The sequence below is a fragment of the Nothobranchius furzeri genome, chromosome 9 (assembly GCF_043380555.1).
Source record: "Nothobranchius furzeri strain GRZ-AD chromosome 9, NfurGRZ-RIMD1, whole genome shotgun sequence".
NCBI lineage: Eukaryota > Metazoa > Chordata > Actinopteri > Cyprinodontiformes > Nothobranchiidae > Nothobranchius > Nothobranchius furzeri.
Genome location: NC_091749.1, coordinates 52411744 through 52438453, shown reverse-complemented (window position 1 = coordinate 52438453; position 26710 = coordinate 52411744). Strand labels below are relative to the sequence as shown.

At 43.0% G+C, this 26710-nt stretch overlaps 2 protein-coding genes across 2 annotated transcripts; both read left to right on the top strand.

The window, feature by feature from the left end:
• Positions 1–10691: 10691 nt before the first annotated feature.
• On the top strand, positions 10692–21507 carry e2f8 (E2F transcription factor 8). Its single transcript, XM_015953750.3, has 13 exons — positions 10692–10900; positions 11895–12139; positions 12229–12379; positions 12492–12806; positions 12890–13051; positions 15139–15276; positions 15364–15570; positions 15651–15732; positions 15979–16474; positions 18941–19207; positions 19304–19433; positions 19514–19839; positions 20816–21507. Exons 2-13 carry the CDS (start codon positions 11969–11971, stop codon positions 20981–20983), a joined length of 2613 nt encoding a protein of 870 aa, XP_015809236.3. The 5' UTR covers positions 10692–10900; positions 11895–11968; the 3' UTR covers positions 20984–21507.
• A 1255-nt stretch (positions 21508–22762) lies between these two features.
• csrp3 (cysteine and glycine-rich protein 3 (cardiac LIM protein)) lies at positions 22763–26480 on the top strand. Its single transcript, XM_015953749.3, has 6 exons — positions 22763–22898; positions 23382–23539; positions 24156–24327; positions 24452–24575; positions 26076–26169; positions 26266–26480. The coding sequence occupies exons 2-6, from the start codon at positions 23428–23430 to the stop codon at positions 26337–26339; spliced, it is 576 nt and encodes a 191-aa protein (XP_015809235.1). The 5' UTR covers positions 22763–22898; positions 23382–23427; the 3' UTR covers positions 26340–26480.
• The last annotated feature ends 230 nt before the right edge of the window (positions 26481–26710 follow it).

The following is a 26710-nucleotide window of genomic DNA, read 5'->3' as shown; positions in this document are numbered from 1 at the left end:
GCCACAATGGGTCTGCTTCTGTTATCCACCTTCTTCCCCACACTGTGCACAACATCTACATCCTCCTCCAGCTCTCGTAAATCGGGGGCAATGCATTTGAAGAGTTGGATGGTGTCCACTGTGACGTTTTCATCACTTTTTTCTGAAAGGCCTTTCATCTTCAAACTCCATCTCATCCTGTACCTTTCCTGCTCCTTTATTTTCTCCTTCAGCATCATATTCTCATCCAGGAGGGCTTTTTGTTGTACTTCTAAGTCGTTTACATGCATTTGCTGGGTTTGCAAAATTGGCAGCTCCACTTCACCAACTTGTAGCCCAGCTACAGCAGTTACGAGGCCAGCAACGTCAAAAGCAAGTGGGTAATTATTGGTCTCAAGCATGTGAACAGGGTTTTGAGGAACTAAAAGCCAGACTGGTCAGACTGTATAGGGTGATCATATTTCCATTTCCAAAAAAGAGGACAGGGGATCTGTGCCTATGACGTCGCACTATGGCAACGCCACACAAACCACGTTGGGACCCATTTTTTTTTTGTAAGAACTAAAATTAAGATCAGATTCTGCCAATAAAAGGGCTCTAAAACAATTCATATATAAATATTTTGCATATTTATTGCAAAATCTCATTTTTCTCCTTTAGTGCTGCAACAAGGTTTAATAATAAAAAATATTTATACCTTTTGTTTTACTACAGCCTCGGTAAGCTTCCTGTGCACAGATTATTAAGGATGCTTGTTTCAGCTGTGAGATTAGACGATAGGATCAATGAAAAAATAAGTTGTCACACACTCCATGGAAACTTTCAGAGAATCCACAAATAGTGGCTTTCAAACGGTTTTGTTACATTTTGCAAGTTTAGAAAAGAAGCAAATGAGACAGCATGTCTGATAAGTTAGTTTTCCATCTGATAATATTAGAAAATGTCAGTAATGCCCGAGGTTTTTTTTTTACAAACACTGTATAACTAATACTCCTGGACAGGGTATGAATTACACAGAGGCTTCTGGGGAGCCCAGTTATGGGGTCAATCAATCAATCAATCAATCAATCAATCAAAGATACTTTATTAATCCCAGAGGGAAATTAGAGTTTCAGTGCACACAATTCAGAGATCAGACATACATGGGCAAGACACATAACAAGAATTGGTGACTGTGGTCATTCGCAACCCTGAGTCGCGCTACCATAATAGAGATAAGAGGGTTACATGAGGATTGGTTCAGGTGGAGGGAAAAAAGACACTTCAAAGTTACTCTCCCTCCAGGAGAGCAGCTTTGCTCTGCAAAAAAAAAAAACACCTCAGACAGAGATATGCAACAGACTTCAGACAACACAACATAAGTGTCCACTAGGAGGGGTGGTGGGTTGGGACTATCCCAACTTCAGTTCCTGCAGCCACGATGAAGCAGCGCATGTCACCTCAGTATGGATGGGGGGGGGGGAACATTGAGGGTTGGAGGGCTGCAGTGACTCTGGACGCTTCGGCGGCCTTCCCGCTGTCCCGCCCAGGCTGGGAAAGGAGGCAGAGTTGAGTTGCTATAGCGAAGGCACATTCCACATATCTTCTGAGGGGGGAGTTTTAGTTGGAGCCTCGCAGGCTCAAGGATGCCAGATTCCGATTAGAAATTGTTTTGGGGCCAGACAGAGACAATTTCCTCTTTGTCTTACAGTTTGTTGGTCCTCAACCTCTCAAAATCCCAATAATGGACGTTAATCTATCCCAATCCGTGCTGATTCGTCCACTCTCTCCTTGATGGCATCCATCTTTTGTGCCAAAGAATGAATCTCCACCAAAGTCCCAAGCTTACGATTCATCTTGACAATTATTTGAGTCTGTGAATTCACAGCGCGGTGCTCCGGGATCAGGCCAATATTCCTCAACAGCTCTTTAATTTTCCGGTAAGCCAGGTAGCCTCCTAGGCCAATGAGCAGGAAACCTGACACCAACACCACAAATATCCACACATCTTCAGAGTCCTCCACAGACAGCTGAGATAAACAAATCAAGTTCCACTGTTTCCAGGAGTTCATGATGTGTCCAACTGGGTCTGTACCGGCAGGACATCCGGGAGCTCCTTCTCCCGTTCTCATCGTTGAAAAAATGTTATCAATCACATTGAGAGACCAGCTGACGAGATCCATTTAAATGTATTTCAGTTTCCAGTTTCCAGAAAAATGCAGAAGCAGCCGTGCACCCAGCACACACAGACAGGGTGTTGGGTGGGAGGTGTTCTGTTTTGCCTTGGCCCCCAGAATGCCTTGAAACGGCCCTGGGTGTGTGACTGAGTTTTGAAGGTGATCTGAATTGTATCAGATGTATAAATATTACATGTGTATAACTTGTGTTGTTTTATACAGGTAAAAACATGTAGTGGAGATAAATCTACCTACATTTTACTTTTCAACACTTTGTTTTGTTTTCTTGTTTTTATTTCCTGTCCTGTCTGTCTCTCATCTTCCTGCATCTCCTCTAAAGTCTCTAGAAAAACTGCTGCCTGGATTCTTACTTTTTCACCTCATCAGTTACTTTTGAGCAGATCAAAGGGATCTCCTGACCGCAAAGCGGAGTGCACGTTTCGATGCTGCGTCAGTGAGGTGAAATCACAGCAGCACAGGTGATGAGCTCCGCAGTAGCAGAGCGCTTCAGGCACAAATAAGACAGAAAGTAGTGAATATAAGCAGACATGAATGATCGTGTGTTAATTATAGTTTTTTGGTTGCGCCCTTTGAGAATGGACCGTGCGCTGGACGCAGCAGCCTGGACGCAGCAACGATCATCGCTCTGCCGCTCTCTGCGAAAAAGAGTCCATATTAAAGATATTAAGGAATGGTGCCACCAGTGTGAACGCTGCACCTTAGCAAAAAGCCCCTCGTCCTCAGAGTTGGGCACCTATGGGACATGTACTGGCATCAAGAACAAGACATGTCCGGGGAAAAGAGGATGTATGGGCATCCTACAGATACAGTATTTTGCTCGTGCCCTTGCTGCAATGGGCCTGGGCCCTTTAGAGTTCGTGGACCCCTGGGCAATTGCCCAGTTGCCCATATGGTTAATCCGGCCTTGCCCAGAGGTAAACAGCGGCCTGAAGGTGGTGATGCTGAAAAATATTAAGGAATGGTGCCACCAGTGTGAACGCTGCACCTTAGCAAAAAGCCCCTTGTCCTCAGAGTCGGGCACCTATGGGACATGTACTGGCATCAAGACCAAACCAAGTATTGGCAACAGACTTTACAGTCTACCTGAAGAAGAAGGAGAAAATGTACGCAGTAAGTTTATTGAAATCTGCCAAAACATGGATCCTGGCCACCGAGATAAGTTCCCGGAGGTACTCGATTCAATCCACAGAATCGGCCGACAACGTGAGTCCTCTTCTGCACCACTGCATCGCGCCATAATCCTGCAATTTACTATAAGACACTTCCGAGACATCATCTGGAAGGCGGCAAAGCGATCTGACTACCTGAAGACAAGGAAGCTCCATTTCAAAGAAGATCTCTCTCCCGAGGACCGAGAGAGGCGCAACCAACTATGGCCACAGGTGGAGAAAGCACGTAAGGAAGGGAAAATTGCCTACTTCGTGGGAGCCCGTGCTTTCGTGAACAGAAAAGAAATTCACTGAAATCTCTTCCAGCCCAGTTGTGGATATACCTCAAGGTAGGGCTGGGCGATATGACGATTTTAGACCGTTTTACGATCTACACATCTGACGGTCTGTCATTTTTGAGAGACCGTTTTATCACGATTCACAGCTCTGCTGTTGAATTTCTGCCTCTGAATGAAAAGGGAACTTACCTCAGGCGAATGACACGCCTTTGTTTGACCCTTAACCAATCAGAGTGAGTCATAGTAATATATTAGTGCCTGCCCCGCTTGTTTTCCCCTGTGTGTGAACAAACATGGCTTCGCCGCGGCTGAGCGACAACGAGGTTTTCATTCCGAAGAGGAACGCAGGGTTTCCTTAGCGCGCGGCGCTAACAACTTAGCGACGTGACATGTCTCGGAGAAAGCGTAAAAACATGTTGGACGCTTCTTCTGAAGCAGGAAAATAACACCGCTTCTTAAGCAGAGCACGACGCCGCCTCGGCTCGTTCACCCTCTGCCGAGCCGGTGTCGGTACCGGACTGAGCTCGGTCACTGGGTCGCTGGAGCTGTTCCGTGACTGCCTGATGGAAAACCAGCGGGTTTCATCAGACTCGTAGTTTCTTGTTTTTGCTGTATTTTACCGCTCCCTCCTGCAGTTCCCCTATTACAATTTAAAATGATTCTGTAAACTCCGTGTATCAATAGAAACAATCTCTGCCTCTGCCAGCTGCAGTAAATGTAGTTTCCAAATAATAAGAGGTGCATTCATCTGTGTATCTCCTTTGATCCGCATTAGTGATATTTTCAGCACCAGAACAGTGAAGTAAAGAAAGATTCCTGAGTTTGTTAGTAATTTTATTTATTAGGTGCATCTAACCTGTTCTATTTTTCTCTGAAATGAGATCAAATCAGTGCTTCTATGGGTTGTCTCCAATCTGCACTGGAAAATTTTACTTTATTTAGAGACTTGTTGCAGAAAATATTCAGAATGCACAGCGTTTTGCTACCACAAGCGATCTCTGGTCCAGCCGCACATCAGAGCCGTATTTGAGCTTAACTATCCACTACATGAGCAACTGGGAGCTACATAGTATTTTGAACAAGTTAATGTTTGCACAATACGTTTGCAATTGACATGTTTGCACTTTAAATAAGTTTACGATTTTAATTTATATTAAGTTACTTGAAAAACGAGAGAAACTGATTTTTGTAATTGTTTCTCTCAGGGCTTTTATCATCTCTGGTGTGAGTTTAAAATATAAGTGTGTTAGCACTGTGCTGATTATCCCTAATATGAATAAATGTTTATTTATTCAATGTTTCTCTTCTTTAATACACAATTGAAGTTATGCTATTCATGGATAAAAAAATCGTGATAAAATCGAAATCGTGATAAAATATTGGAAAAATCGTGATATTCTATTTTTGCCATATCGCCCAGCCCTACCTCAAGGTCTCGTTCCCCTATTGTTCTGAAGACTTATAGTATGCTGTTGCTGCTAAACTGTTTTGTGAAGCACTTTTTTAGACAGAGTAGTTCTGCTCTCTCTGAAGCTTCCACACTCTTCTCAGGGTAAAAACTTAATTTACTTTTCAAAATTTCATCTTTATCCTTTATTTCTTTTAATGCTCGAGGACTAAGAGACAATACCAAAAGGAAAGCTCTGTTTTTATATGCTAAAAGTTTGAATACTGACTTTTGTTTCTTACAAGAATCTCATTCTGAACCTAAGGACGCTAACTTCTGGAAATCTCAATGGGGTGAAGATTTATGGATGTCTCATGGCACAAATCATTCAGCGGGAACTCTGATCTTAAAACATAAATTTAATGGAAAAGTTATATCCTCAGAAACTGATCCAAACGGACATTTTATTTTGCTGTTTTTTTTTTAATGATCAGACCCTCTTATTGGGTAACATTTACAGCTATAATAACAAACAGGAGAATATTGACCTAATACGTGTTATAAATGAAAAAATTGAGTCTTTAATAAGTAAATTTGCTAATCTAAAGATTATATTAGGAGGAGACTGGAATCATTCACTCAATGACATGATAGATAGATGGCCAAGTAAAAGTCAGGAAAGTAGTAATTACATGTTGGATTTTATAAATGAAAGAGACCTAATTGATATCTGAAGAATCAAAAATCCAACAATTAAGGAATTTTCGTGTAAAAATAGATCTGATTATTGGCTAATTTCTGATCCTTTATCCGAATATGTTTCTACATCAAAAATGTTGCCAACACCCTTGACAGATCATAAAACAATTTTTCTGGAGATATGTTTCTGTGCTAGAAAACCATCTAAAAGAGTGAATTCATATTGGAAATAAATTAAATAATTCTCTTCTACTGAATGATTCTTTGGTAAAGGAAATTAAAACAAAAATAGATGAGTTTTAGAACAAGGCATGTGTTGAAAATACTTTTTGTAAAAATTGGAAGATTATGAAATTTGAATTGAGGGCCCTTTTAATGAAAAGGGGAGCTGAAACAGTAAAAAAAAAAAAAAGAAGAGTCAGAAATAATTTCTGAAATTATTACTTTGTCTAGATCACCTGATAATTTATCGGAAGATAACCGGAACAGATTTCAAATTCTACAATTAAAATTAGATAATATATATATTTACAAGGCAAAAGGTGCCTTTGTGTGGTCAAAAAGGAAATGGCTTGAAGAGGGAGAACAAAACTCTAGCTATTTTTTCAAATTAGAAAAACACCATAATGCTCTTGCCAGCATGACTAAACTTCGTACAGACGGGATCATCACACAAGACCCTCAAGTGATTTCCAAGACTTGTGAACTTTTCTATAAAAAATTATATAAATCTAATCTTTCTACAGAAGCCATGGAAATTTTATGGAAGTAATATTAAGACAATTAGTGACAATAATAAAACTATGTGTGATTCCCCTATCACAATGCTAGACATTGAAGAGGCTATTAAGAAAATGAAGCTTAATAAGAGTCCAGGGAATGACGGTATGACTTCAGAATTTTACAAATTATTTTCAAAGGATTTGTCATGCTTTTTACATAAAGTATATGTTGAAAGCATTATAATAACAAGCTGCATCCTTCTTTGACTCAGGGGCTAATTACTTTGATTCCAAAACCTCAAAAAGACACCCTTTTGATTGAAAATTGGAGACCTATTTCACTGCTGAATAACGATTATAAAATAATTGCTATGTGTTTGGCTAAAAAGTTAAAATGTGCACTTAATGATATCATTGGTGAAACACAGTCTGGTTTCATGACTGGCAAACACATAACTAACAATATAAGACTGGTAATTGATATTTTGGATTATTCAGATTTAATCACAGATAATAGTTTCATTCTTTTTTTCGATTTCTATAAAGCTTTCGACTCCATTGAACATGAATTCATGTTCAGAGCACTTGACATTTTCGGTTTTGGAAATATCTTTAAGGAATCAATTCAAACTCTATATGCAGATGCAAATAGCTCAATCAAACTCCCATTTGGTACAACGAAAAGATTTGATATCAACCGTGGGATCCGGCAAGGCTGTCCACTTTCCGCATATCTCTTCCTTCTTCCTATGCAGTTAATTTCTATTCACTTTAAAAATAGCAGTGTGGTGGGTCTCTCTATTGCTGGCAGAGTACTATCTATTACTCAACTAGCATGACACAACACTTTTTTTAAAAGGTGAATATCAAGTTGATGAAGCTCTCAAAGTTGTCAATAATTTCTCTATAGCCTCTGGGCTTAAACTCAACATTCCAAAATGTGAACTTCTCCCTGTAAAATTCTGCACGGATACTGTTATATCAGGTGTCCCTGTTAAAAATAAGGTTAAATATCTTGGTATTATCATTCAAAAAGACCAAGATGCCAGATTATCTGAAAATTTTGACCCTCTTATAATTGCAATACAACATAAATTTAATCTTTGGCTTCAAAGAGATTTATCCATTACCGGAAGATCCTTGGTAGCCAAAGTTGAAGGCCTCTCCCGACTTATTTATGCAGCTATGGCACTTGATGTTTCGAAAGAACTATGCACAAAAATTGATAAAATATTATTTAACTTCATTTGGAAAAAGAGAATACATTATGTTAAAAAAATGTAATGATAAACAAATTGTGTTCTGGCGGTCTAAACTCTTTAGATTTCACCTCCTTAAACGCGTCTTAAAATCAAATGGATCAAACTTTTAAAAAAACCCAGTTCAATTTGGAACGTTGTTGCTAACCACATCTTTAACTCATTTGGAGGACTGCACTTTCTGCTAAGATGAAATTACAATATCTCTAAATTACCGATTAAACTTTCCAACTTTCATAGTCAACTCTTATCATCTTGGTTAATGATATACTCTCGCAACTTTTCTCCCCATAAATATTTCATTTGGAACAATCAGGATATTAAATTTAAGAATAAATCATTATATATTCAAAAATGGGTTGATAGAAATATTTTACTTGTAAGTCAATTACTGAATGATGATGGTCAATTATTTTCTTATAAGGAATTTTTGTTTGTTTATGATTTTCCTGTCACTCCAAGAGAATACGCTGTAGTTTTTGATGCAATACCAGATGGAGTGAGAAGGTTATTGGTGTATGCTCCTACGGGTAGAAACTGTACTATTCCAGAACTAAATCCCGGTAGCAAATTCATCGGTAACATATGGGGCGACGGTGGCACAGGAGTTAAGTGCTCGCCCCGTAATCAGAAGGTTGCAGGTTCGAGCCCCGCTCAGTCTGTCGCTGTCGTTGTGTCCTTGGGCAAGACCCACGTTGCCTGCTGGTGGTGGTCGGAGGGACTGGTGGCGCCAGTGCTCGGCAGCCTCGCCTCTGTCAGTGCGCCCCAGGGCAGCGGTGGCTACATTGTAGCTCATCCCCACCAGTGTGTGAATGTGTTTGTGAATGAGTGAATGACTGATTGTGTTGTAAAGCGCCTTGGGAGGTTTCAAGAACTCTAGAAGGTGCTATATCAAATACAGGCCATTTACCATTTTTTACCATATGTCCTTTATTGAGTGATAAAGCCACAAATCCATGGACGTAATTTTGGGGGGGACAGGGGGGACTTTTTCCAAAGTCAAGTTTTGACCCCTGCACTTTTTACCATCCAAAAAAAATATTACGCTATATTAAATTGACACTGGTTGAGCTTTAGGACCAAGCGGAAAACAACTGTTTGTGTTGAAGCCGGTTTCCCATCAGAGCATTCTGCAAAGATACCCCCCACCCCCACCCCCCATGTCCCCCCCCACTTCTAAAGTGAAAATTACGTCCATGCACAAATCAATGTATTAGACAAATCATTCAAAGAGATATTGTTTCCAAACCTGCAGCTGTATTTTACTGGAACAATATTTACAATGATATAGACTGGAAAAACACTTGGATTCTACCAAGAAAATTTATTATAACTAATAAGATAAGAGAGGTTTCTTTTAAGTTGATCCACTGATGTTATCCGGTAAAGACATATCTGGTTAAAGTTAAGAAAAATATTGATACTCTTTGTACTTTTTGCAGCAATGCAGAGGAAACAATATGTCATTTATTTTGGGAATGCACTTATACACATGTATTTTGGATTGATCTAAATAATTTTATAAACACCAAAATTAATCCCTCTTGTAAACTGAAGTTTCACCATATTCTATTTGGCCTCACATACCGATAAAATTATTTCAGGAAAAATATATGCAGCTATGGCACTTGATGTTTCGAAAGAACTATGCACAAAAATTGATAAAATATTATTTAACACGTTGGAGAGGTTACATCTCCAATCTGGTCCGGGAACGCCTTGGGGTCCTGCCGGAGGAGCTGGTGGACAAGGCCGGGGAGAGGACGGCCTGGAGCTCCCTAATTGGGATGCTGCCCCCGCGACCCGGACCCGGATAAGCGGAGGAAGACGAAGAAAAATATATATTATTAATCTTCTGATCATTTTTGCCAAATTTCACATACATTGTACAAAATTATCTCAACAGCGTCCAAACATATTTGCTTTTAAAGCCCTGTTTTCCCATTATCTGAAGAATCTTAATAACAGTACTAACTCCAAAGCGTGTAAAACACTAGAGCTGTGCCGAATGTATAATTTCACTTGATTTACTTGTTTATTTATACCGTGAGCATTTTATTTATTTATTTATTTTTATTTCAATTTTTTTCCAGTTATTTTGTTAATCTGTTTTCTCATAAAGTATACCTTTTTGTTTAAGTATACTTGTAGTTGTATACATAACTTGTTATTACAAGGTGTGGAATTTTTATACCCTTTCTATATTCTACAATACCATGTATGTTTGTTATTCAAATGTCTAAATAAAAAAAAATAAAAAATAAAATAAAAGTAAGGACCCGGCCTTGCTATTAATTACCTACATGTTAATACTCTAGTAATGTGTTGTGTGCGTTTAACAAGTTCATTCTGTAGCTTAAAACATACATGAAACCATCTAAAATTAACATGTAAGTCCTGAAAGCTTCTAAGATAAACAACATTACCTGAAAACGGTTCTGAACAACCCTTGCTAGACCGGCGAGGACCCGTGCTCTTATATCCTACCCGTGGATTCGGACACACCCCAAGCCACGCTCACTTCCAAAGGAGAAATCCTCAGCTGGTGTTATGCCGAGGTCTGTTCTTCCCTAAAATAACGTCTTCTTTACATGTTTAGCTTTGTTCTTCTCCTAAATATTTATAATAAGAGCTGCAAGTTGTAAAGAAAATTACTACAAATATTACGGTACATAATTTCAAAGTTCCTTTCGTCAACTTTGGTACAAGAAACACATTTTGATGGGCGCAAAATTGCCTGTTAACAAAATGATTTCTCTGTAATTAATAAGAAAATAAGCTTACATATATGTCCAATTCATACAGCCAACTCATTACCCATCAACAGTTACCCATCCTGACGCTTTTCTTGGAACATTTGTCCAAGTTAGCTGGGGGTAGGGAGACTTTCGAAGGAGGGACACATCTCGGCGAAACACCAACGTTGAAGTGACGCAAACGCGTACAGGGCGGGTCAAAGGCTGGTGATCATTTACAAACTGGGCAAACTTTTTCCCCACAACTGAAGTAAAGTAAGCTGATCAAGGGGGTAGCTGGCTTGTGAAGGAGGGAGAAGCGAGGTGACAGCCGCGCATTCTGTTAAGATTTACGTAGTTCCTATTTTTTAGTCTCCTCTAATGAAGAACATCTTAGGTTTTATAAACGAGTTAAGGCTGTTTGACTTTTATTAGTGGAGACCCTGTTACAGTACCGAGATTCCTTTGAGGAAGAGAACCACTCAGCAGATTTTGGTAAGTTACCTCCTCGCTTTTACACAGGAACAAGCTGCGGTGTTAAACCAAGCTCGGGTTTAACGTCCCAACATCAAAGTGTGTTTAGCTGAAAAGGCATGTTAAAGTTTTGAGCGGTTAATGCGCGTGTTTAACATTTCTGGATTAACGGGATTTGCGAGTTTTTTTTTCCTTTCTCAACCCGGTTCCCTCTGAAACGTTCAGGTAGTCTTCCTTGTACGCTTTACTGATGTCCAGCCTTTACAGTATAAAAATAAAGGTTTAGAGTTCTTAACCGCTACTTTACGGATGATCCGCGCCAAGCATTTCAAAAAGTTTACCTGCGCGCGGGACATTCTTCACTTCCGCTACGCTGGCTAACGCCGCATTCCTATTGGCTGCTTCAGGCAAAAGGGACGGGCCTGTCCGTCCGTTGGGCCCGTCGATTCGATGGAGTGGATGTCAGTTACCGCCAATAGTAGTCTGCTTTTTTGGTTCGTTTAAAACTTGTTTTTTTACATTAGTTTGACCAGCTAAACCAACAAGACTGTAAGTTAGTTATGGGCAGGTTTAACCCATGGCTTCGTGTCCAGTAAACGTTATTTATTAGACGGTAAAGCTGTCCTGGGTGCCCCATGTGTTTAGGGACTTTCATTCATGGGTGACTTGTACTGTATTTTAACTATTTTTGTTTTTAGTCTCATCAAATATTTACCTGTAGGCATGTTAATTTTTCATTTAATAGTTTTATATTTAATGAAAAATTAACATGCAGGCTCTGTGCAAATATACTAGACAAATATGAAACATTTAAATGAAATTATATAGAAATCACTTCTCTGTAAGTCATACGTGTAATATTATTGTACTTGAAAGTTATCAAATATTCAAATGCATTAGAAAATTACTTTGTTTTTAAATTTGTAGAAAAGTTTAGATTTATTTTATTGACTTGATCTGCAAGAGTCTGGACTTTCTTTTTTTTAACTACTGTTCTTGTTCTCTTTTGCACCAGGATGATGAAGCTCAGTCATCGGTACATCCTTTAAAATTTAAAGCTGGTGTGTGCAGTTTTAGGAGCAGCTCACAATGGGACCATTCACAACTCCTAAAAAGGGAAGGGAAGTAGCTTCTGTCGATCCCTGGACGCCAACCTCCAACCTTAAAATGCTCATCAGTGCTGCCAGTCCTGAGATCAGGAACAGAGAAATGGAGCAGAGTGTGGAAACTGATGAGCATGATGCTCTTGAGCCTTCACAGGTACACTTTCTGGATTTGACTCAATGTAAAAACCAATGAGTTCAAGGTATTTATTTATTTATTTTTACCAATCGTTTATTTTTTTGTAGGACTCTGAAAATGGAGACGAGTCAGAGAAAATGATAAGCAGGAAAGACAAGAGTTTAGGGTTGCTCTGTCACAAATTTCTGGCCCGATACCCAGATTACCCAGACTCGGCCTTCAGTGACATCTGCCTCGATGATGTTGCCACGGAGCTCAGTATGTCCTCCAGCTGCTACAGAACATGTGCTCTTTTTCTGTTTTAAACGGTTGTGGTGGCTAGGTTTCTTTTCCGTAAACAATGCCGTTGATAGCTTCTGCTTCTACACAGACGTGGAGCGCCGGCGCATCTACGACATCATGAACGTGCTGGAGAGTCTTCACATGGTAAGCCGCTCGGCAAAGAACCGCTACACTTGGCACGGTCGGACCAAGTTGGCCGAGACCCTCGCCATCCTGAAGCAGGTGGGCGAGGAACACAGGTACAGCCAGCAGATGCAGCAGATCCGTCAGTGTGTTCTGGACAGGGAGTTTGACCTCGATGGGGAGGAGAAAGAGAACGAGGAGGTGGTCGACACGGACAGCGGGGAGCAGGCTCAGAAAGAGCTCTTCTTTGTAGAGCTCCCAGGAGTCGAGTTCAAAGCAGGTGAGACACGTAAAGATCAGTGTGAAATGTGATCAATGCTTCAGCAGAGTTAACATGCTTTTGCCTGTGGCTCCTCTGTCCAGCCTCTGTTAACAGTAGGAAGGATAAATCTCTGCGGGTGATGAGCCAGAAGTTTGTCATGCTCTTCCTGGTGTCAAATCCACGTGTGGTCAGTCTGGACATTGCTGCCAAGATCCTCATAGGAGAGGACCACGTCACAGATCAGGACAAGAGCAAGTTCAAAAGTGAGTTGACTACAATTTACAGGGTTTAGATTTATCAACACCAGGGGTCTCATTTATCAAACACTGAGTAGAATCCTTACTAAAACCGTACTTAACGCTCAGCAAAAAAATGTACTTGCGCCAAGTAGGTTTGTGATCTATCCAACATGGAGTACGCACGGCTGCACGCAATCTCCACTTCATAAATCAGAGACTAACGAGTAAGGTTCTCAGCTGCTTTTTAGTCACATCCCGCCCTCACCACACCCACTTACTGCCATAAATATTCAATGCGAAGTGCCTTGTGGATCTCATGCATATACATAAGCCGGCTGTTGCAGCGCTTCGCCAATGACATGGCGACCGTGGATTAAGGCAGCTCAAGGAAGTGCAATTTCACAGAAGCAGAAATTGAGGTATTTGTGGGTGAGGTGGTGAAATGAAAGGAAGTGCTTTTTGGAGGTCACATTAGTGGCATAACAAATAAGAGAAAATGCACGGAGTGGCACAGCGTTGCTGAAGCTGTCAATGTTGAGTTCTTCAGAGAGATCTGTGGCCGATATAAAAAAAAAAAAAAGATCCGATCAGGATTGGATCCCCAGACTCCCGGGTGAGAGTCACGCGTGCTAACCAGTCAGCCAAACAGAGATCTCCCTTGTCCAAGTAGCCAGGGCGCATCATTAATCAGGTCACAGTGACAGAATGTCATGCAGTGTGAGCGTCCTGTCTCAATCTGCCCCCCTGCTGATATTCAGTAGGGCTGTCACGGTAACCGCAAAAACGAAATATCGCAATATGAAGAAACCCACCGCGCTGCATCATGGGCCACCGCGATTACTGAACGTGATTCAACTCAATGATGCATGTTGAGAAGGATGGCTGCACTGGTATCAAAACGAAACGTTACTTCGCTCCTTTGGGAGCACTTTGGTTTTCAGTACGTCAGCTGCTGCACAGCCAGGGTCCTTGGCCGAGACAGAGCTGCCACCAGCGGCAAAAAAATAATAATAAACGCTCGGAGACCTGCTGAAGTCCCGGACAAGCACTGCTTCTGCAACCGTCCCGAAGAGAGTTTGAGCCGAGCTGGAGCTCACTCGCTACCTGCAGGAGGAATGCATCCACCCTAAAGAAACCCCCTGACATGGTGGAGCAACAACCGGGAGAGATTCCCTTTGCTCGCCAGTCGCACGCAAGTACGTGTGTGTTAGTGCAACGAGCGCACCATCCGAGAGGGTTTTCAGTGTTGCTGGAAATGTTGCCACCCCTCTCAGATCCTCTCTCAAACCGTATATGGTTAACATGCTGGTTTTCCTTGTGGGTAACAAGGACGTGACCGAGCTATAAATCACCGTCATTCGTGTGTGTGAAAATGGGGACTTGTTTCTTATTTGTTAGATGCTGCAGCCAAATTTGCATTTAAAAGTTTAACCTTCTCCTGAATTTTGTTGTTTTTAAGTTCAGTCGGACTCCAACTGTCGGAGAAACAAATGTTACTGCGATCTGTGTTGTTACTGCCCTTTGATCTGCATTCAGTAAAGTGTTATAAAAGAAGGCACGGCAATTTTTAACTTTTTAAATGTGTAAACATTATGTTTAGATAGTACTGCAATAAAAAAAAAGTGCTGCTATAATATCGCACACCGCAATATTAAGCCACCCTGAATCACCGCAGGGGGAATTCCTCAACCGCGACAGCCCTAATATTCAGCATTCCGTATTCTGCACCTCAGGCTGTGTGTGTTTGCGTGTGTGCATGTGTAGGGGGCTTGTTCTGTGTGTACAAAGCGGTACAAGCAATAATGCTGCTGGATTTCATAATTGTATCCTCAGCAGCAGCACTGCAGGTGCTCTCCACGTCCAAAATGTGCGTAAGCAAGGTCCTTAGTCAACTTAAAGTTGTGCACATTTTTCTGCTTAGTTTTCTTTCATAAATCCCAAAGTTTGCGTGGAAAGTTGCTTACGCAGTTTTCTGACCCCATTTTGTGCGTAAGCAAGCTTGATAAATGAGGCCCCAGGTCTTTAGCCTTTGAGCGGCTTTTCCTGGACCATTCGTTTGTCTTAACCGTGTGTGATGGTGGTAGTTTCTCTTCTAAATTGTGCATGCGCAGCTAAAGTTCGCCGATTGTACGACATTGCCAACGTGCTGCGGAGCCTGAAGCTCATAGAAAAAGTCCATGTGACCGAAGAAAGGGGGCGGAAGCCGGCCTTTGAGTGGATCGGCCCTGAGGAGTTCCCACAAGTTAAAGGTGCATTCAGGGTCTAAGCTCGTGTTTTTTTTCTTCAAAGAGATTCTCTTAAACAAAAGTTGCAATAATCTCCTAAACTCTATTCAGACTTGCCAAACCGCTTGGGGGATTGCCCACCCAAGAAAAAAAGAGTCCTGGAGTCTGTAGACAACTGTGCCAAAAACCTGTTTTCCTCACCGGGAGCCAAGCGCAGCTTCACCCGACACCCTTCCCTCATGAAGCTCGCCAAGAGCATTCAGGAGGACCGACGCAAGATCAACTCAGCCCCCAGCAGCCCCATCAAGTGTCCTCTCAGTAAGCAGAGAACACATCCTTCACAAGACGATGGTTTGTGGAGAATAAGATAATCCAATCTTGATCTCTTCTCTCATCAGGCGACTCGTCTAACGTCGACTTTCCAAGCAAAATGGCCCAACTTGCTGCTATTTGTCAGATTGAACTTGATCAGCGGTCAATGTAAGTTCTGAGTTCCCTTTCAGTTGTCTGAGTTTGGGGAGGGGCCTTGTGTTCCAACCTGTCGGCCTGTGAAGCTCTCTGAATAAATTAAGTTTAAAAACACTGATTATTCTGACCGGATTGATGAGCTAACAGCTAGTCTTAGTGGAGTTGAATTCTGTTTTTCAAACTTGACACTGCTATGAATGCCACATTTTACTGATATGTACATAAAATTATATAATATCTCTTGATGTCTCTGTCCAGACCCACAGAAACTCCTAAACCTGCTGCTACTCGGGGAGACTCTCCTGCTGAGACGTTACAACAAACAACCTCTGCTTCCGTGGAACAACCGAAGACGCCTCAGCTAATTCCAACTCTAGAGCCTGGAGTCAACACTATCCACCTCACCCCCCAAGCACTATTAGCAGGACACCCCACAGGCCCTGTTACCCTCATCCCTGCACAGTGTTCCTCCTTGATTCCCGTCCTGCTGCCTCAGCAACGGGGGGGCGGGCCCTATGCCGTCTATGTGCACCCTCCCTCTCTCAGGTCAAACCCTCTGTCCAGGCCACAGCCGACGAGCCTCGCTGTGCGCTCAATGACGTTTGAGGAGAAGACTGGACAAAGTCCAACCGGCCCGTCTGCAGCTAAGAACCAGGCGGCTGAGGTTTGTCCTACGGGGCTTAAGCGACGGTGTTCAGACGCTACATCAGAAAGTAGTCCCTCTAAAGCAAGGAGATCCGGCTCCACCTTTAAGGTAAAGAAAACTGGGCTTTGAAATGAGAATGTTAGTCGTGTTTCCATTGGAGTTCTGGGAGGGGAAGCAGGGTATCCGCGGGTCCTTAAAAAGTCTTAAATTAGATTTTCCAAATTTAAGGCCTTAAAAATCCTTAAAAATGACAAATAATCCTTAAATGCAGTTTCCAAAGGTCTTAAATGACCAAAGACCCAATAAACAAGATATTTTTATTTCTATAAAATCTTTGTGAATTTCTAGTTAGTGTTCAGCATTTTATGTGTGTCATATTTGCATACGCGGAACTGTACACATTCAGTTGGTTGTGAAAGGGGGCTGTTTTTAGATGAGCACATTAGCTGGTTAAGCTAGTGGGAGCTTGCGCCATGGGGAAGTGCAAGTTTAATGGTAACTGGATGGCTAATCCCATGTTCACGACATGGTTAGCACCGGTTCCAGGCAATAGCTGGAAATTATTAGCTTAAATGAAATTTTTAAAAATTGCTTAAATTTGGTCAAAGTGGCCTTAAAAAGGTCTTAAAAAGTCTTAAATTTGGCTCCCTTAAACCTGCAGATACCCTGGGACAGGTGACTGGTAGATACAATGGCTCTGTCCTCTCAGCTGTTGTGTCTCCATACGAATTCATGACTGCTTAAGCAATGAGTGATGTCACTGGTCAGAGCCGAAAGGCGTCCATAAACAATAATATCAAAAGTTTTAATTCTGTCAAAGTACGTCATATGTGAGTTGGTTGACAGGAAGTGCAACTGTGTTGTAAAATGTGGCGTTTGATGACCAGAAGAAGTGGCGTTTTTACGGTTCTGTGAGAAAACAAAGCCCCGTGAATTTGAAACTGTTTATTTTCTTCTCCTTTTATTCTGCTTCACCAGCAACTCTTCCAGTTTTATGAATGCCGGTTGTTTTGGCAACGGATGCTGATGTAATTTCCTACTGTTACAACCAATCAGCATGAGTAAAGTCCCACTCTGTGACTTTACTGGACCTTTTCGAGTACCAGCCTGTGTTCGTTTAGTCGGTTGGTTCCAGAATGTGGTTCTTTCACGCGTAGAGCCCTGCACTGAAGCCCTAGATCCTCGGGTCGGCCCGGGCTTCGGGCCAACGACTGTGTAATTACCTCGGGCCGGTGCCTTTATTTTTAATCAAATTCATTTAAAAAATTGAAACAAACGCAGCAGTAGAGCCCTGCGTGGGACTGTTTTCTTCATCCCGCTCCCGCTGAATGTCTGACCATTACCGCCCGCACCCGCAGCGTGCATGTCTACTCCCGCCCGCACCCTCAAAACTCGGAGAAATTATTGCCTCAGAATAAAAGAGATGTATTGAGTTTGCGTCCTCAACATGTCATTTTATAGGCTATACAGGGGTCGGCAACCCGTGGCTCTTCCATCCATCTGATGCGGCTCTCTGTGCTTGTAAAGTAATGAATGGATATTTAAATAAAATGCTTTATATTTTACTGAATTAATTTTATATCTGTATGTCAATTCTAAATGTAAAGATTGTCTGCGTAAACCTGAACAGGTCCAACCCGGTCTTACTGTGAGACCAGGTTGGGTCACGCTTGTGCATAATCAAAGGCGCTTTCTGAGCTGAAGAGATTCTGGGCTTCTCCTCAGACGGCTCCTGGATGCGTCGCCACATTGGCGACAGGAACAAGCGCTATTCAGCCAAAGTTTCATAATCAGGGAACATTTTTCTAAGTCTCTGAGAGACAGGGTTTGGAAAACACTCGCTTCAGTGGGAGGAACCTTCCCGCATGCGCTCTGGTTCTGCAACGCGCTCCAAGCCAATCTCCACAACTTCAGCTCGCTGTGCACCATACATATGCGCTGACAGCGAGCTGCGCTGAGCGGTGTCCAGCTCAGATGTTCAGATGGGAATCTTTTCTTGGGTGATTTAGCTACATCTGCGATGTGCGTAACGAATAAAATGTCAGTTCGTCTGCATGCGTCGGGGTAATTCTTTCTATTCTTTCTCCAACCAAAATAAACAGTTAAATACGGGAACTATCTGGCCAACACAACACAAGCCCTGCTTTTGACTGTTCTGTTTTCTTGTGAAAATTGTTGGAAAGAGATCAAATTTAACTTGATTACCACCAGAGTCAGGCGCACTGCGCCGTTATCTCCGTGACGGTACATGAGGGAAAAACAAATTGATCAGATCCTGCACGTCTTTTAACACATTGGCCAGGATTGACACACTTTGTTTTCATTTAGTTGGTTAAAAAAAAGTTGGGCTCAGGTCGGGCCAGAGAATCCTGAAAACCTTTTTGGGCTGGGGATCCATCCCCTCGGGCCGGGCCGGACACGGGCTCAGATTTTAGGCCCGTGCAGGGCTCTATTCACGCGGCCATTCCGGTTGAATGACGCTGAAGTTCCTATAGTGGAACCACAACTATTGAAACAACTGTTACCATGTGACATTTACAAATTAGACAAACATTTTTCCCCCTACAACTGTAGGACTCGTCTCCAAAGCTCTGTGAGATCCTGCAGGCCCGTCTGAAAACACGTCGAGGGACTCCGCTCACCAGTCGGCCTTCACCTCGTGCGCTCCACCTGGATCCAGAGTTCGTTAACACCCCTGAGAGCTCTGGAGCCAGTCAGGCCCTGGAGCACAGTTTGGAGAACCTCCTGGACAGGGAGGACAGGACGGCCAACTCGGACAGCGAAGTGGGTTTCACATCTGTTCGGGTGTTGCCCTTAACGTCTGGACAGCTTCGCACTGAGGTAAACACCAACATGTAGCCTTATGGGAAGATAACCCTCGTTCTGTTCTTTGAATCATTAACTGTTTGTGTTTTCTGCGTCTCGCCGCCCGTCCAGACTTTAGTCCCAGCTGGATATCTGATCCCCATTTCCCAGCAGTCCCTCATCAGTTACAAGGAAGTGCAGAGTTCAGGAGTAGAGAGCAGCAAGACATCTCCCAACTACATCTACCAAACTCCAACTTCAGGTAAAAGCCTCACAACCCGGTTCTGACTAACTACATCAGGGACAGGAACACACACTTGAGATGCATTTCCTCTTCCACAGGCCCCAGACCTGCCACAGCGCAGGAGGTGACGCCCACCAACCTCCATCTAAATAAACCCTCTGCTGCCTCTCCACACGCCACCCAGCAGCCCCACCGTCTCCACAGCCCGAGTCCTGCTATCCTGAACTTCACCCTGCAGAACCTGGGTCTGATCTCCAGTCCCTGTGGCAGCTTCACAGCCCCACACACTCCAGAGCGCACCAGCGCCTTCCCAAGTCCGCTGACTCTGCAGCAGAGAGAGATGGTGTTCATCAAACCCGTGTCTCCGATGGCTGTTCAGCACACGGTGCCGGCGCAGTCTGTGACCCTGATCAGTGTGCAGCAGGTACGAGTCAGTACAAGCATCTAGTGGGCGCTTCCTGACTGTTTCATTAATCTGTTTCAGTCCATCCAATCATTTCTTTACTAACCGTTAATAGCAAAGCTCTCTCTCTCGCTCTCTCTCTCTTTCTCTCTCTGTCTCTCTTTCTCTCGCTCTGTCTGTCTTTCTCTCTGTCTGTCTCTCTCTGTCTCTTTCTCTCTCTCTCTCTCTTTCTCTCTCTCTGTCTCTTTCTCTCTCTCTTTCTCTCTCTCTCTCTCTTTCTCTCTGTCTCTTTCTCTCTGTCTCTCCCTCTGTCTGTCTGTCTCTCTCTCTGTCTCTTTCTCTCTCTGTCTCTCTCTCTCTCTCTTTCTCTCTCTGTCTCTCTTTATGTCTGCCTGTCTCTCTCTTTGTCTCTCTCTGTCTCTCTCTCTTTCTCTCTCTGTCTCTTTCTCTCTCTGTCTCTTTCTCTCTGTCTCTGTCTCTCTTTCTCTGTCTGTCTCTTTCTCTCTGTCTCTTTCTCTCTCTCTCTCTCTCTTTCTCTCTCTCTGTCTGTCTTTCTCTCTGTCTGTCTCTCTCTTTGTCTCTCTCTGTCTCTTTCTCTCTGTCTCTCCCTCTGTCTGTCTGTCTCTCTCTCTGTCTCTTTCTCTCTCTCTCTCTCTCTCTTTCTCTCTCTCTGTCTCTTTCTCTCTGTCTCTCCCTCTGTCTGTCTGTCTCTCTCTCTGTCTCTTTCTCTCTCTCTCTCTCTCTCTTTCTCTCTCTCTGTCTCTTTCTCTCTGTCTCTCCCTCTGTCTGTCTGTCTCTCTCTCTGTCTCTTTCTCTCTCTGTCTCTCTTTATGTCTGCCTGTCTCTCTCTTTCTCTCTCTCTGTCTCTCTCTCTGTCTCTCTCTCTCTCGTCCCCATAGTGAATCAGTAGTAGACGTACACACAGATGCTGGTTTGTGTATAATCATATTATAAGGTGGACTTTAAATCTGTTGTTTGTTTTTAATTTGTCGTCCAGTCTCTGATGACCACCCCTAAAGGGAGCGGGCTCCCCCAGCACAGCTTCTTTCACACGCCGGTCCCCCTCTCGCCTCTGGCTGCCGTGGTAACCAACAATGGACACCAAGCTACCAAAGCTGTTAACATCCCCCAGAGGAAGCTGGACGTGTCCCCTGATGACTCCTGATCTGTAGAGGGGTGGGGCTTGTTCTTAGTGGTGAATGGGTGTGTTTTTGTTACTCTGGTCTGTTTAACAGTTTCCAGTATTCATGAGCTCTGAAACATTTCCCAGCATCCTGATGGAGGTGGTTGTTATCACAGCCATCTCTGACTTTGGCTCAGGACCAGAGGCATTATGGGAAATGGCACGAACGCTACTATAGCGCTCTGTGCGATCCGATGGATTTCCCAGGCCTCGATTAGCCTCTAGTGTTTGCACAAGATGTTTTTTATGGTCTGGATGACACAAAAGTATTTTCCTCACAGGATCAGTTAAAGCTGCGTCATCGCTTTAGTGAATGCGAGATCACTTTTGCACACGTGTACATGTTGATGCCACCCTTGAACTAAATAGTTAAACATATGTGAATATTTCATGCATTCTGGGAATATAAGTTGACATGTGATGGGTTTAATTTATAAGAGTGATTCTGTGTGATCTCCTGCTCTTTGTTAAATGTTGAATAAATTTTAATGGGATTTTTCTAAGAACATCAGATCTCTTGTTCTTTATCGGGGGCGTGTTTTATTTTAACACCCATAGTTCCCACAGCCGTGGGTACTGCAGGTGTAAGTGTATATTTACTTGATAGTTCTGACTTTCTAATGTAATTTAGAATACAATCATTCCTACTTTTGATATCTCCCTCAGCCTGAACCTAAACCTAGTAACGGCAACAACTACCATTAGTATTTGTGAAAACTGGTGACGAGTCTCGCGTCACCGTGGAGAACTTTAGTCCCACGCTGCTTTAGAGAACTGTTTCAGTGCGTTTACATGCAGCCAGTAAGCCTTTTAAAACACGAATATTCACAATCGGACACGTTGAGGGGGTTTCCATCAAGAACGTCCTGTTTAGGGTCAAAGGTCAGACATTCTCCTTCAGGTAGAGAGCAGAATTCATTGTTCTGTCAGTCAGCAGGTGGTCCAGGTCCTGAAAGAGACCCAGACCACCACACCACCACCTCCGTGTATGCAGTGCTAGTTTTACAGCAGTACAGGACACTTCCTGGAGATCATCAGGAGGTTTTCTGGCAAAAGTGAGACAAGTCAGCATCATATCTTCCATGGAACCATTTTCTGCTGCCTTTTTCTTACTGTTGAGTCATGACCGCTGACCTTAACTTCAACTGTGTGAGGCCTGCTTTTCTCCAGATGTTCTTGCGGGTTCTTTGTTCTTGAATCTCATCAGTACAGAGCGTCACATTTGAGATCTTTTAGCCTACCTCATGATGTCAGACGGCTTGTTGAATTGATTGATTTTTGCAGGTCTGGGTTTCACTGGTGAGATGGAGGTCAGCATTCCAAATAATCACAGTTAGTCTGAGATTTAAACTTACAACCTGGTTGGTTCTGAGCCCTTTTCCTCATAATTTAAATGATTAGAAAACAGTGTTTAGTATTTATTCAGGTTACCTTTTTTGTTGATCTGATGCATTTAAATGTGACATTGATTCTATTTTTTATCAATCTTCACATTTTGTACCAACAAAAACAAGCAGCTTGACCCTGAATCCGAACGGCTGTTGTCTCACCTGATGCAGATATCTATGAACAACAGCTTTCTTTAGACGTTTCATGCGTCCAAAGTAATATCTGTTTCTTGGTGCTCAGACCTGCTGTGTCGATTCCAGAACAATCCTGTCAGACCGCACACCGATGCTTTGTGCTGCAGCTGTCAGAGGAATGAGTCTAGAACAAATGCTGGAGCGTCTGATGTTCTGGTCTCTTTCAGCTGATGATAAAGGGTCAAAGGACTCTGACAGTTATTTTTGGAGGAGGCGTCACCGTGATGATGAGGAGGAGGAGATGAAGAGTATTTAAACCATCTAGGAGAGTTATCCGTTGCTTTAGAAGGGAGGTGCACACGACTGGACTCGAGGTGAGACCCTTTAGTTGTTAAAGCTGTGAAATGTCTTGATTCTTATTGGCTGAAGACATTTAGTTTTAGCTGTCATGCCTTTTTTCCCCCAAATGTCACATGCCAGTCCTGTGAGGTATGCTCGGATAGGAGCGGGGACTGGAATGTGACACAGGCCAGTGAGGTTTACACCCACTTCTTCAGTTTTAGGTGATCAGTCATCAGGAATGAAATGGGAAATCTTTTGGTCTTCTGTGATTTATTACTGCAATACATGGAAGTTAAAGCCACAAAATTAGTAAGATGTGGGCCAAGTTTACAGTATTTGATATCTTTCGAATGGAAAATAATTCTAGATAAATCTAGATCTTGTGACTCTTTAAACCTTCAATCAAAAATGTTCCACGGTTTTATGAAATAGTGAAAAAAACTCATTTTACTAAACTGGCGTGTTTGTCAGAGTAACAGAAACATGAATAACAGGAATAATCATTTGACCTCCAGCCCTGTGTTCTGAAGAGGAAACCACGAGTCCACGTGGATCTGTACGATGCCGACTTGGGGAGGAGGATCCAGGTGTTCAGCCTGCGAGAAGACGGTGTACCACGCAGAGGAGGTCCAGTGTAACGGACGCAGTTTCCACAAGACCTGTTTCATCTGCAGTGAGCATCCTGGTTCCTTCTGCTGGGCCCACCGAGACCTCCTGGTGGAGGAGAAACCTGGGTCTAGCCTGTGCTTTAATTATGTCATTCCTTATTGCCCGCTCCTTTCCCCTGAGAGTGTCTCTGAGCACAGATCCAGATGTATCTCTTACCTTTTGCTCTTTAGATTATTTTTGTTCTTTTAGGACATTGGACGTTAAGCTCTCCTCCAAACTGGCTAAATATTTGAATTTCTGCTGCTGCATCCTGTAATGCAGCTTCAGATCTTTTAGTCATATAATCCAGACTCCCACCAGCGCTGCAGGAACCGACCTGCTGACCCCACTCTGCAGCTTGTTGCAGTCTGTGCGGTGGATACTTTGTTCCAGTGGGAGCTCTGTGATAAACTCATCCCACCTGCTAAGAGTTCATCTTCTCTCCAACATTCCCTTCACACATCCATCTCCTTCCACAAATAGCAACACAGCCATGTGACTTAGTGCTGACTGATAAAAGCAGCTAGGTGGGAGCTTTATTTAACCTTCATCCCTCCAACAGGACATTCCTCAGTTTGGCCAAACTGGAGACATTTAATTTAAACTGGTTTTACATAAATTATTGTTTGATTTTCCTTTAGTGAGCTGCAGGAAAGGGCTCGACAGCACTACGGTTGCAGCACACGAGTCTGAGATTTACTGCAAGTCATGCTATGGCAAGAAATATGGGCCAAAAGGCTATGGATATGGACAAGGAGCGGGAGCTCTGAGTTCTGATCCTCCTGGACAGGATGCAGACCCACAGTCTCATGAGTACGTGTTTGAGAAGGCCGCCTAGTCAAGGACTCATTCCTCTAGACAGCCCAACATACACAAATGACACATCAAAGCACATTTTGACATCCCTTCATTTTGAATTTATAAACAAACTTTTTAGGTCTAAACCTCGATCGGCCTCTTCAAACCCCAACAAGTTCTCCCAGAAGTTTGGAGGCTCAGACCGCTGCCCTCGCTGCTCCAAGGCTGTCTACGCAGCAGAGAAGGTGATGGGAGCAGGAAAGGTAACAGCCATCCCTCTCTGAACATGTTGGTGTACGCACTTGTGATAAACTCTGGTGTCACTGCCAAACTTCCTTAAAGAGTTCACATCACCTCTGTTTTAGCAGCTCTACACTGGCTCCCAGTTCCCTGGGGTCCACGGCCCTCATTTATCAAACATTCATTGAGACGGTCTTATATTCAAAATAAATGTAGAACGTATGAATGGCGGCCTTTCGTATGTTCCTCCTCAATCGTCTGATGATAAATCCCACCTGTGTCATATAAATGCCCTCAATTAACCTTATTTGGTCTTGCTAAGTCTTCAGCACCTGAGGGAATTCCCTGGGCACCCCCCCCCCCCCCCCCAAATAAAAACATTGACAGCGAGATCGAGACACTGGCTGCCAAAGTGCAAAAGAACCAAACAAGTCGCACAGGTTGTAAACGCGACTGGGACAGAGGAGAGTCTCCGTCAGGAATAAATAAAAAGTTGAATATGATAAATCGTAGAGTAACGGGCTGTCATTTACATGTTACATTTAAGGAGTTGTTCTGTTTGGAGTTAGTTAAATTTGGAAATGTCGTCTGAGTGCAGCCTCTTCTGAGCTTTCATTCAGTCGGGTTACCTTGACTACGTGGCGTGTGTGATTGGGAAGTAGAGAGGCTCTCGTAGTTGTAAAATACAATATGAACTGGAATCACATCTGAGCAGTTTCTCTGTCGCGCCACAAAGGGTCTCAAATCCTAGCATAGCTCTAAGGATGTCCTTCGGGGAGATCAGTGCGCTCACGGAGGACGCCTTCCCTCGAGTGCACGCTCTGCCAAATCCTCCAACACACAACAGCCAAGATATAATGTCCGATTCCCGTCGGTCACGTGTGTCTTTTATTGGTTTTAGCACCAATTGTGCAAAAAAGCTGTTTTTCCACCGACATTATTTATTGGGTAAAATACTTTATGGATGAGGAACGTGTGTGGACAACAGAGACCTTTAGATGCTGTTCGTATGCAGGTCAGAACTGTTCTTATATTTAGGAACATTACTATGCACGAGTACAAATCGGTAAATACCACACGTGTGTAATAATCGTTCCTACGCACAAAATACGTACAGATCTGTTAGTGACTGATAAAGGAGGGTCTCCACTTTTAGATCATTAACAGTCAAGACACCTGATTATACCATCTATACATCCACAACCCAGGACACTCTCAGATCTTCAGGCCAGTGGCTACTGGTGGTGCCCTGAACTAGGTTAGGACCAGAGTTGATCAGGCCTTTCAGGGAGTGGCCCCCTCACTGTGGAACGTTTTACCACCGACCCTGCGCTCTCTAACCAATGTCGAGTCTTTTTATTGATCCTGTTGACTTTGATTTTAATTTTGTGTAGCTTTGTTTTTGCTTCTACATTTTATGTGTTTTATTTATTTTATGGTAAGTTTTGATTGTACTTCTATTAATCTTTCTGCTTTAACGCCTTATAAGTTTGTGTTTAATATTTACATCGTGTGTGTTTCAGGCCTGGCACAAGACCTGTTTCCGCTGTGCGCTGTGTGGTAAAAGCCTGGAGTCGACCACGGTGACGGACAAGGACGGGGAGCTTTACTGTAAAGGTACAAACAACCTGGTGAACACGCGGGTTTCTAATGACTGAGGTTGTTGGGCTGGGACCACAGCCGCAGCTGTTGATGTTTTACATTCTTCTCTAGTTTGCTACGCCAAACACTTTGGTCCGAAAGGATTTGGGCTGGGGAACGCAGCCATGTTGGAGGAACGGGAGTGAGGACGTCTGACTCAAACCCATTAATGGGAGCCGAGACTTCACCTTTGACCCCGGAGGATGTCAGTTACTTTAAATCTTGTTTTAAAATGACCACATGGGGAAAAAAAAACACAGAATAAAATCCATTTGTTACAACAAAAATACATTCTGAAGTGTTTTCTAGAAAGGTGCAAAATGACATAAACCTTGCTTTATTCCGTGTGGAAAGATTATGATAAGTGATCCATACTTACATGTTTCATTGTAAGAGGCTTTACACAGGGCAACATTCATCCATTCACACACACGCTGATGGAGATGAGCTACATTGTAGCCACAACTGGACACTCAGACATAAGTGCAGCTGCTGGTCCCTCTGACCACCATCAACA